Source organism: Macrobrachium nipponense, chromosome 20 (assembly GCF_015104395.2).
Source record: "Macrobrachium nipponense isolate FS-2020 chromosome 20, ASM1510439v2, whole genome shotgun sequence".
In the NCBI taxonomy this organism is placed as follows: Eukaryota; Metazoa; Arthropoda; class Malacostraca; order Decapoda; family Palaemonidae; genus Macrobrachium; species Macrobrachium nipponense.
The window spans coordinates 43,651,229-43,663,728 of record NC_061089.1 but is presented as its reverse complement, the minus strand read 5'-3'; the positions used below and the strand labels follow the sequence as shown (position 1 = coordinate 43,663,728).

The 12,500-nt window shown below is 34.7% G+C and overlaps 2 protein-coding genes across 3 annotated transcripts in view; one reads left to right on the top strand and one right to left on the bottom strand.

The window, feature by feature from the left end:
• Positions 1-12,500, bottom strand: part of LOC135225263 (solute carrier organic anion transporter family member 74D-like) — a 24,966-nt gene that overhangs the window by 10,170 nt on the left and 2,296 nt on the right. The window contains exons 1-4 of one of the 2 annotated variants that reach the window (XM_064264595.1): positions 8,861-9,019; positions 3,523-3,750; positions 2,769-2,901; positions 635-883 (exon numbers count right to left, since the gene is read on the bottom strand). In XM_064264595.1, coding sequence (XP_064120665.1) covers positions 635-883; positions 2,769-2,901; positions 3,523-3,702 — 562 coding nt within the window. In that variant the 5' untranslated portion in view covers positions 3,703-3,750; positions 8,861-9,019. Of the gene's footprint in view, positions 1-634; positions 884-2,768; positions 2,902-3,522; positions 3,751-8,860; positions 9,020-12,500 lie in introns of those variants that run through there. The other variant, XM_064264604.1, reaches the window with a different exon arrangement.
• Positions 4,209-6,176, top strand: LOC135220023 (small ribosomal subunit protein bS6-like). Its single transcript, XM_064257341.1, has 2 exons — positions 4,209-4,327; positions 5,762-6,176. The coding sequence occupies exons 1-2, from the start codon at positions 4,209-4,211 to the stop codon at positions 6,174-6,176; spliced, it is 534 nt and encodes a 177-aa protein (XP_064113411.1).

The window sequence follows — 12,500 nt, the reverse complement described above, 5'->3', positions numbered from 1 at the left end:
ATATATATATATATATATATATATATATATATATATGTTACTTCAGGAAAAACCGAAGACACATGATGAGATAAACTGGATTTATTTGCTAAGAAACGTTTCGCACAGGAACTTTGTGCATCATCAGTCTGTTAAAATAAAAGTACATTTTAAATTAATAAAAAGAAAATACACATAAAAATTACAATCTAAAATTTGAAAGTTAGAAATTATAATTTGAAAATTAGCATAATACTTAAAAGTAAAAAGTGAAAAAAGAACATTAAAACATAACCACTGAAATACCAACCATTTGCTAGTAAAGGAGGAAAGAGAATGTCTAGAAATGTTATTCAGGTCAGAAAGAAAACTATGCCAGGTATAGTGGAGACTACCGCTATTCAGCAAAGGAACCAGGCTTTTGGTAAATAATGACGAGTGTTGTTAAATACTCAGAATTTATTTCTTAGCAAATAAATCTTGTTTATCTCATCATGTGTCTTCGGTTTTCCTGTAGTAATGTTTAAGGAAGTTCCTGCATATCCTATTTATGTATATGTATATATACTTTATATGAATTTATATTTATATATATATATACATATACATATATATACATACACAGCTGCTTTCGAGTAGAAAGATATGAACTCACTTTCCTTCGAAGTGTAATTCGCAACGTGTGCCGCCCCTCCCATGCTGCTCTGGATAGAGAACTCTGCTATGTCGACGGCGTCTTGCCCAGGCCCGTAGAAGAAGTGCGGGAAGGCGGCCGCGAAGCCCGATAAAGCGGCGATGGTGATTCCGACGCCCAGCCATCGCGGGCGGTGTCCGTAGTTGCCATAGTAACCGAGGAACACCGACAGGATGATTTGAGAGATGTCGTTTCCTGCTAGGAAGACTCCTGTGACAGAAAAAAAGAAAGATAAATAGATACAATAACTATAAAGAAATAAAGGTTACTTGATAGATGATGTTGCGTTTTCTGCTAAATTCTTTTATTACTATTAATTATTATTATTATTATTATTATTATTATTATTATTATTATTATTATTATTATATTATTATTATTATTATTATATTCAGAAGGTGAACCCTATTCATATGGAACAAACCCACCACAGGGGCCACAGACTTTAAATTCAAGCTTCCAAAGATTATTATTATTATTATTATTATTATTATATTATTATTATTAATTTTATTATTATTATTATTATTATATTATTATTATATATTCCCTGTACGATCTATAATCCGGGCTAACAGCCACTCCCAAATACTGACACCCAATAGGGCCAGAAGATCTCAATGCCTCCGGAACCAAATGCGTCACCAGCCTGTGACCAAACAGAATGCAGCTCAATAACCGATCTGTCAACTGTACACCCACCTCCACTTGCTATATATACTCATGTAACTTGCATGGCAGACCATTCACTCTTTGAAAATGATCGCCAGAGCGCGTTTGAAAAGTCAGAGAACGTAAAACTGAAAAAAGAAAACTTTATATGTCCTTTGGAAATCTGATACACGCTGATGACAAGAAGAAAGTAAGAAGAATAGAAAAGACAATATGTAAGTTGAATACCGTAGAACTAGCCATTATTTTTTTTCCTATCACAGTCCTCCAATTCGGCTGGGTGGTATTTACAGTGTGAGGTTCCGGGTTGCATCCTGCCTCCTTAAGAGTCCATCACTTTTCTTACTATGTGCGCCGTTTCTAGGAGCACACACTATTGCGTGAGTCCAGGAGCTACTTCAGCCTCTAGTTTTTCCAGATTCCTTTTCAGGGATCTTGGAATCTTGCCTAGTGTTCCTATGATTATAGGTACAATTTCCATTGGCATATCCCATATCCTTCGTATTTCTATTTTCAAGAGCATTTATATTATTATTATTAGTATTATTATTTTTTTTTTTTTGCTCTATCACAGTCCCCTAAAATTCGACTGGGTGGTATTTATAGTGTGGGATTCCGGGTTGCATCCTGCCTCCTTAGGAGTCCATCACATTTCTTACTATGTGCGCCGTTTCTAGGATCACACTCTTCTGCATGAGTCCTAGAGCCACTTCAGCGTCTAGTTTTTTATTATTATTATTATTATTATTATTATTATTATTATTATTATTATTATTATTATTATTATGTAGAATATGAACCCTGTTCATATGGAACAAGACCAAATGGGAAATTCAAGCCTCCAAATTATATTATTGCGTTCATTTGAAAGAAGTAACAGAAGGTAATAGTAGATACAGAGAGCGATCAGTTATTATAAAAGATAAATTAACACATTAATAAATATATAAATATAGGTAAATTATTGAATAGCAAAAATAATTGAAAACGTAGTTCTACAGAAGAGTTCCGTGCGAAGATTTTTTTCCAAAAATAAACAGTATTGAAAACCGTATTATAATGCTGTACAAGTGAGATCATATGAGTAACTGACCGACCTGCTTTGGTAAAATTGACCGTCTCATGCTTTTGTTTTCTCGTTCATCAGATGGGCTGGTATTAAACACTGAGGCTTCTTCCCCCCCCCCCCCCCCCCCCCCCCCCCCCCACCCCCCCCCCCCCCCCCACTTTTTCTTCAGGATTACTCATCCAAATGTCTTGTTCTTTTAAAGGTTACTTTAACGTGTAGGTTGCTTTATTTAACCGAAACGCCACATAAAAGTTGCGGGAATATTCAGCGGTAAAATTTCGATTCGAGACTGTTCTGATATCGTGTGGGAGAACCTCTCGGCGTGAAAAAATTTTCCTCCGTTTTCTGACTTACCTGACTGCTTACTCGTCAGCTTGAATCTTTTCTCTATCGTTGTCAAAACTGCGACGGTGTAAGTGAAGAACATCCCCTGGGTTATTCCGACTAAGCAGTACACCAAAATGTAAATCTCCTTCCGTGCCAAGAACTGGAATAGGCAAGTATCATGAAACAGAAATATTCTCCGCCAAGGTAATCTATTGGATATTTTATAGCGATTTTACGGACCAAGTTTGTGCAAAAGTGGCTCTTTGTGAATTTAGGAAAACATTGATCAGCTAATTTTTCTATCTTGCGCATGCGTGAATCGATGCAGTTATAGAAAGTTTCCTTTTATGAGAGGGAAGAGGTATGCCTTTTTGGCCTTACATTATACTGAAATACACACACACACACACACACATATATATATTATATATATATATCTATATATATATAATATATAGTATATATACACATATGTATATATATATATATATATATATATATATATATATATATATATATATATAATACCACGTATATGTATATATATATATATATATATATAGATATATATATATATATATATATATATATAATATATTATATATATATATATATATAATTTATTTATATATAGAGAGAGAGAGAGGGGGGGGAGAGACTTTCCATCAGTTTCTCCACACTTTTCGACAAGTCTTTAAAATTAAAATAAGATTGAGCACTGTGGAAGAGAGAGAGAGAGAGAGAGAGAGAGAGAGAGAGAGAGATTAACATTAATAGCAACCTGTAGCCACTTTGGCTTGAAGAAGCCGATGCCGCATTTCGTGTCCTCGACGTCGTCTTCAGTATGCAAGAGCCCGGACACCTCCTCCGACTTTTCGGGAGGTATGATGCTGTCCCTCTTGGTGCCGTCCACGAAGTCCAGCTTCTGCTGAAGATTCTTCAGGAGGTCGCCCTTCCTCATGTTGTCTTGACTTTCAGGTGACGGGAGCGAAAGGTGGTCACATCAGATCTGGAGGAGGAAAGGGCACGCTTAACACTTGGCGCCTGAGAAAATATATCAAAGATTTTGTGAAATATTTGGTGGGAATGTAAAGACCTGGGGAAATTCAAAGACCCAGGGGAGTTCAAAGACCCATGTAAATTCATGAACCAGGGTAAATACAAAGACCTTGAGACATTCAATGACCTTAGGAAATTCAAGGAACGAGGTAAATTCATGGATGGAATAAATTTCAAGGAACTGGAAAAATTAGAGGACTTAGGGAAATTCAAGGATCTAGTCAATTTCAAGCAACTATAGAAATTTAATGACCTTGGGAAATTCAAAGATCTAGGGAATCTCAATGAACTAGAAAAACTTACGGACCTAGGGACATTCAAGGATCTAGGGAAATTCAAGACTAGGATATTCCAAGGATATAAGGAAATTCAAGTCTCTAGGGTATTCCAAGGATCTAAGGAAATTCAATGAATCTAGGGAATTTCAAGGATCTGAGGAAATTCAAGAATCTAGGGTATTCCAAGGATCTAAGGAAATTCAAGAATCTAGGGTATTCCAAGGATATAAGGAAATTCAAGTCTCAAGGGTATTCCAAGGATCTAAGGAAATTCAATGAATCTAGGGAATTTCAAGGATCTAAGGAAATTCAAGAATCTAGGGTATTCCAAGGATATAAGGAAATTCAAGTCTAGAGTATTCCACGGATCTAAGGAAATTCAAGTATCTAGGGAATTTCAAGGATCTAAGGAAATTCAAGAATCTAGGGAATATCAAGAAGTAGGATAATTCAAGAATCTAGGGAATTCCGAGGATCTAGGGAAATTCAAGAATCTATGGAATTTCAAGTATCTAGGAAATTCTAGATACTAGGGAATTACAAGCATCTATGGAAATTTTAGAATTAGGGAATTTCATGGACCTAGGGAAATTGAAGAATCTATGAATATTGAGGAATAAGAATTTAAAGAATAGGGAATTTCATGGATCTAGGGAATGTCAGGGATCTTGGGACCATCTCAGCTTAGGGAAGTTTCAAACACACGGTTTAGTTCTAGATCTAGGGAATTTAAAGGATCTATGGAAATTCTTGGTTCTAGGAAACCTCAAGAATCTAGGAATTTCAAGGCTCTAGGGAATTTCAAGGATTTAGTGAAATTCAAATATTGGGAAACTCAAAAATATAGGATAATTCTAGAATCAAGGGAATTTTAAGGATCTACTGAAATTCTAGAATCTAGGGAATTTTAAGGATCTAGGGAAATTCTAAATTCGACGAATCTCTATATTCTAGGGAATTTCTAGGATCTAGGAAATTCATGAATATAGGGAATTTGAACGATCTAGGGAATTTCAAAGGACTAGGGAATTTTAATGATCTGGGGAAATTCAAGAATCTAGGGAATTTTAATGATCTAAGGAAATTATAGATTTGAGGAAATCTCAAGAAACTAGGGAATTTCAAAAATAGGGAATTTCAAGGATCTAGGGAAATGTTAGAATCAGGAATTTCAAGGATCTAGGGAATTTTAAGGATTAGGGAATTTCAAGAATCTAGGGAAATTCTAGAATCTAGGGATATTGAAGGATCTAGGGAAATTCAAGTTTATAGGGAATTTCAAGGATCTAGGAAAATGAAGCATCTAGGGAAATTGAAGGATCTAGAGAAATTCAAGAATTTAGGAAAATACAAGAATCTAGGGAATTTGAAGGATCTAGGGAAATTCAAGGATCAAGAGAATTTCAAAATTTTAGAGAAATTCAAGAATCTGCGGATATTGAAGATTGAATGAAATTTTGAAGGATCTAGGGAAATTCAAGAACCTAAGGAAATTCAAGGATCTAGGAAAATTCAAGTCTAGGGAAATTGGAGGATCTAGGGAAATATAAGAATCTACAGAATTTGAAGGATCTTAGGAAATTCAAGGACCTAGGGAATTTCAAGGATTTATGGGAATTCAAGAATGTACAGAATTTAAGAATGTAGGGAAATTGAAGGATCTAGGGAATTCCAATAATTTAGGGAAATTCAAGAATCTACGGAAATTCAAGAATGTAAGGAATTTGAAGGATCTAGGGAAATCCAAGGAACTAGGGAAATCCAAGGATCTAGGGAAATTGAAGGATCTAGGGAAATTGAAGGATATAGGGAAATTGAAGAATCTAGGGAAATTGAAGGATCTAGGGAATTCCAAGGATTAAGGGAAATTCAAGAATGTAGGGAATTTGAAAGATCTAGGGAAATTCAAGAATCTATGGAAATTGAAGGATATAGGGAAATTCTAGGATCTAGGGAAATACTAGAATCTAGGGAAATTCAAGAATCTACGGAAATTCAAGAATGTAGGGAATTTGAAGGATCTAGGGAAATTCAAGAATCTATGGAAATTGAAGGATATAGGGAAATTTTAGGATCTAGGGAAATACTAGAATCTTAGGAAATTCAAGAATCTATGGAAATTCAAGAATGTAGAGAATTTGAAGAATCTAGGGAAATACAAAAATCTGGGGAAATTCAAAGACCTAGGGAATTCCAAGGATTTAGGGAAATTCAAGAATCTACGGAAATTCAAGAATGTAGGGAATTTGAAGGATCTAGGGAAATTCTAGGATCTAGGGAAATACAAGAATCTAGGGAAATTCAAGGATCTAGGGAATACCAAGAATATAGGGAACTTTAAGACTAGGGATCAATAATTTAGGGAATTTATATGGAATTTCAAGGAACTAGAGAAATTCAAGGACCTATGGGACATTCAAGGATCTAGGGAATTTCAAGGAACTAGAGGAATTCAAGGTCCCAGGACATTCAAGTATCTTGGGAATTTCGAGGAACTAGGGAATTTCGAGGAACTAGAGGAATTCTAGGACCTAGAGACATTAAAGTATCTAGGGAATTTCAAGGAACCAGAGAAATTTAAGAACCTACGGAAATTATTAGACCTGAACAAATTCAAGAACCTCGGGAATTATAGAGACCTGGGAAATTTAAAGTCCTTCGGAAATACAGGGACCTGGGGAAATTCAAGATCTTTGAGAAAATTGAAGGTCCTGTGAAAATTCAAATACCTGGGGAAATACAAGGACTGGGTCATCTATATTGACCGGAAACAAGATTAGGTAGGATGATGGTTTGGTGAACTGGGAGGGAATTGCTTAGTGCTACTGATTGCACCATCATGAGAAGATATCTCTATATATTTTGATTTAAGTAATTAATTTCTGTTTTGAATCCAGCATTTGAAGCGAATTTATTTCCACTTGACAGTATTCACACCGAAAAAAATTTTCCCACAAGCATTCTTGCCTCCCTGAAAGGAATTCCTTTTGAAATGTTAGATCTCACAACTCTTGAAATATAACTGTAACTGGAATATAAAATTTAGAACAATAATATCTGTTTCAGTACTGAAAGGGATAATAAAAGTGCGAAGGTTTGAAAGGTGTGGCAGGGTGAAAACCATGCAATAATTATTAGCAGGGGGTGAAAAAAAAAGAATATGAACTTAAGTACGGACAGAAGGGACGCTGCCATCGAACCCTAAGTAATGCCTACCGTGCATCGTGTGAGGTACACTGACGGTGCTTACCCCCTGTTAACACTCAGTATATTGAAGTACCTTTAGGAAACATCGGAGAAGAGAGGGCTAGTTGTCTTTTTCAACTCTGCAGAAAATGTTGAATACGTTTTAACACTCGTATCAAGAAATAAGTGTTACTGTTTTATTTTGTGTACCGTGTAAAAAAAAAAAAAAAAAACTCATGCCTGCCTTCAGCGTATAAAGATCGTTTTGAAAAATGATCACACGCACTAATATTGCTTATGTAAAAGACTGGTTTTATAACTGTTAAAATAAAAACTCTCGATGCATTCGGTACGTAAGTATATTTTGTACATAAGTATATTTTTTGTGGAAAATTAAGTGATATTTGCACCTACTTCCTAAACTTTTCGATAAAATAATTTTAGAGTATAAAACACTCTAATAACCAAAAATAAAAGCATCGCATATGCATTGGGTTTAGTTTTTAAATGACATAAAAGTTAACTACAAAATCAAAATCATGGAAATTTTATATATATATATATATATATATATATATATATATATATATAGATATATATATATATATATATATATATATATACACACATACACACACACTAACATACATACACACATACATACAATGAGAAGCAAAATAACACACCCCCCATTTTTTCGTGTTATGCATTGTGTTTAGTTTTTAAATAACATAAAAGTTTATAAGTTTAATATATATATATATATATATATATATATATATATATATATATATATATATATATATATATATATATATATATATATATATACACGTACATACATACAGTGAGAAGCAAAATACACATTTTTCGTTAAATGCAATATTTTGTGTTTTGTTAGTCAAATATATATATATTGACTCTTGGTGTTGTTATTTTCAAGATATAATAAAAGTTTTAGCAAATGAAATTGTAGTAAGCCACGAAAACAATTTAGTAAACATGCATTGATTTCCATGATTTTGTAGTTAACTTTTATGCTTTTTAAAAACTAAACCAATGCATATGCGATGCTTTTATTTTTGGTTATTAGTGTGTTTTATGCTCTAAAATTATTTTATCGAAAAGTTTAGGAAGTAGGTGCAAATATCACTTAATTTTCCACACAAAAAATATACTTACGTACAAACTATGCTTACGTACCGAATGCATCGATAGTTTTTATTTTAACAGTTATAAAACGAGTCTTGTAGATAAGGAGTAATTAGATTGTTAAAGTACAGGCTTAATTGTTCAGTGAATAAAAAATGTTGGTTTTAGAAAGTAGCCGGAAATCGATAAACAGCACAAAACATGAATTTTGAGGTCATCGTACTGAAATGAAATAAATCAATAGAAAATTCGCTTCTCCTCATTTCACAATGTAATTTTATATGTTCCCAGTCCAATCCACTTTCGTGCTAAAAATTAATAAAGAATTAAAGATCCTTTTCCGAGAAGGATGATCGATAACAACCGTAAACCCAATAGATAATAAATAGATAAATACATAACAATAATTAACACCAAAGGAATAGAGGGCATTGTCTCCCTTACTTTACTTCCCCGAATGCCGAGTTTTTCAAGACGTTTTATGTTCACGCCAGAAGCCCGAGGAAGAAGAATCCTGTCTTGTCTTGCAGCTGACGCCGCGCAGGCCAGAGTGAACGTGGCTTTTTCAAGGCAACGACGTTCTGCCCAGTTAGCCCGAAAACGCCAAGTCCCACGTAAACAATTCAGTCCCCTCACAGTGACGAAGGCATTTCGTGGTGGCAAGCCCAGGCTGCCGTTACCTAACGATATATAAAAATATGGGTCATCACACCTGCCGTCTCGTTTATGTAAGCGTTACGTTCAAAATACCTCGGAACATGTCGGTGGTTTGTTTACGACTTCTGTAACAGGTCTTCTCCGTAAACATTTAGTTTTCCCACTCACGTTACATTGTAGACATTACTTGTGGTTCTCTGCAGCGTCCCTTCTTCGGCAACTAGCTGCAGCCCCTTTCGTTCCTTGTACTATAGGTACCTCTGTTCATATTCACTTTCTCCCGTCTTACTTTCCTGAACACTCTCTCAAGTTATTTCCTCCTGTTACACCTTTCCAACCTCCTTCACTCCTAATTTTCATTTCAACGGTTAATGACCTCATAAGTCCCAACGCATGGCCTTTGGATTGAATTTAGTATATATTGTAAACAACTTTAGTATGTACTAGAACGTTTCAGATATCTCCGCGACTTACTCCAGAATCAGATTAAAGACAGAGAATGAATTAAAATTCCTTTAAAACGTTCACATGAGCGAAACTGTCCACTCCTTTAAAATTTATAATTATGGAAGAAAAGACGTTTAAATTATTGAGAAACGCTTGAGATTCTAAACGTTTTGTGCCCTTTAATCTGGAAGTGCTAGTCAGTATTTTGTTGAAGGTAGTCTTATTATTTTTGTAATGACATAATAAGAAATATTCTTGCTTAAAGAATAATGTACTTTCACACCTGTATGTATGTATATATATATATATATATATATATATATATATATATATATATATATATATATATATATATATATATATATATGTGTGTGTGTGTGTGTGTGTGTGTGTGTGAGAGAGAGAGGGAGAGAGGACATGGATTCATCAAACAATTTGAGACTGTTGTAATTATGGCCTTTAGTTATAGTTGCTTATTTTTTACATTTCATGCCTGATCACGTCCTATCTCGCTGTGGGTCACTTTAAAAATAAAAAAATTGAACACTGAATTTTTTCTCCTTTCTAACCCTGACATCCTTCTAGAACGTCCTCTTATCATAATTATTATCATTGTTATTCCTTACGATTTTTTATTCCTTCTGAAGAAGACAGACAAACCAGAATTTATCTGCAAAACTGTCACTGAAGTCATTGCTTTTTTGAGTTTGAACGGGGAAAAGAGAGAGATGAAGTCATGACTGGGTGGTTTTTATAAACTACTTTTCTCACTATGTGTGCTGTTTCTAGGAGCAAACTCTTCTGAGAGCTACTTCGGCATCTAGTTTTTCCAGGTTCCTTTTCAGGATATTTGGGATCGTGCCTAGTGTTCCTATGATCATGGGTACAGTTTCCACTGGCATATGCCATATCCTTCTTATTCTATTTTCAGGTTTTGATACTTATCAATATTTTCTCTCTCTTTATCTTCTGCTCTGGTGTCCCATGGTATTGCGACGTCAATGAGTGTACCTTTCTTCTTGATTCTGTCAATCAACGTCACGTCTGGTCTATTGGCACGTATCACCCTATCTGATGTGATACCATAGTCTCAGAGGATCTTTGCATAATCGTTTTCTATCATTCACTCAGGTTGGTGTTCGTACCACTTATTACTGCAAGGTAGCTGGTGTTTCTTGCACAGGCTCCAGTGGAGGGCTTTTGCTACTGAATCGTGCTTCTTTTTGTATTGGTTCTGTGCAAGTGTCGGACTTTCGTTTGCAATTTGGTTTATGGTCTCGTTTGTACACTTCCTGCACATGGGTGAGATGATTCTCGTCTATCATTCTTTGCACATATTTGGTTCTTAGGGCCTGGTCTTTCCCCTCATTTAGCATTCCTTCTGTTTCCTTCTTGAGTTCTCCCCTCCGTAGCCATTGCCATGTTTCATCGCTGGCCAGTTCTTTAGTCTGTCTCATGTACTGTTCGGGCATTGGTTTGTTGGGCTATTCCTCTGTTCTGTTTGTCATTCTCCTGTATCTGTATATTTCTGGGTCTTCTACTTTTATCAGTCCTTCCTGTGCACTCCTTAGCCACTCGTCTTCACTGGTTTTCAGATATTGGCCCAGTGCTCTGCTCTCGATGTTGACGCATTCCTGTACATATGCTTAGTAGCCCTCTCCCTCCTTCCTTTCGTGTTGTGTATAGTCTGTCTGTATTCGCTCTTAGGTGTAGTGCTTTGTGTACTGTCATATGTTTCCTAGATTTCTGGTCTATGATGCCGAGTTCAGCCTGCGTTCACTCCCCTACGCCTGAACTGTATCTGATTACTGGTACTGCCTATTATTATTAATAATTGGAAGGAAGTAGACCATCTCTGAAGCATGTCTTTTTAAAAAGGATGGCAGCAATATACGAATCTTATGCTATTATTATTATTATTATTATTATTATTACATTATTATTATTATTATTATTATTATATTATTATTATTATTATTATTATTATTATTATTATTTTTCAGAATACAAACCCCCTTTCATATGGAACAAGCCCACATCAGGAGCCACTGACTTGAAATTCAAGCTTCCAAAATATATTATATTTAAAAGAAGTTATATAAAATAATAGGAAACGGAGAAAGAGGAGATCATTTACTACTAAAGGAAAATAAAGATTAATTGGAGAATTGTTGACACAAGTGAGGTAGAACAGTGTGACTTTTGTAGTGAGAATACAGGCTCCCTAAAACCAGAAATAATTCACCTACGTTACTTTGATATTTGTTCTTGTCAAGGTAACAGTGACGCTAATACTGCGATAACAGTATCATAAACAAGCCCATGATGGGCCACGCTTGAAGAAGCGAACTAAATTTCTCTGGCAGGACCAAATTGTTTAGCAAGACAGGTTGAAATGGAGATTCAGAAAGACCAAGACTACTACTACTACTAAACACACACACACACACAATATATATATATATATATATATATATATATATAATAATTATATATATATATATTTATATTATATTAGCTCAACAGTTTCGGCCTCCACTGCCCTTATCGAGAGCTATTTATTAACAGCTCTCTATAAAGGCCAGTGTCGAGCTAAACGGAATTTCAGCTTTTTCATTTTCCCCTTTGGACTATAACCTCATAAACATACGTACACACACACACAATATATATATATATATATATCTATATATATATATATATATATATAAGTATATATCTTTAGTAAATGTATACACCTATATATATATATAAATATATATATATATAATATATATATATATATATATATATATATGTGTGTGTGTGTGTACATACTTATATACATACATGCACATATATGTACAGAATGAATGTATGTACTTCGTATGCGTGTGGATGTGCGTATGTTTTACCCAGTACCTTTTCCCTTTTTGATGATAGACGGCACTAGTAAGGTAAAGCCCTACAGTTCCCAGCAAATTGGTAAGGATGAGTTTGC

Excerpts from the sequence above, each read along its gene's own strand:
- LOC135220023 (XM_064257341.1), top strand. The coding sequence starts at position 4,209 with ATGAATCTAGGGAATTTCAAGGATCTGAGGAAATTCAAGAATCTAGGG. Across the intron at positions 4,328-5,761 it reads AGGAAATTCAAGTCTCAAGG|GGAAATTCAAGAATCTACGG; the intron begins GTATTCCAAGGA and ends CCAATAATTTAG.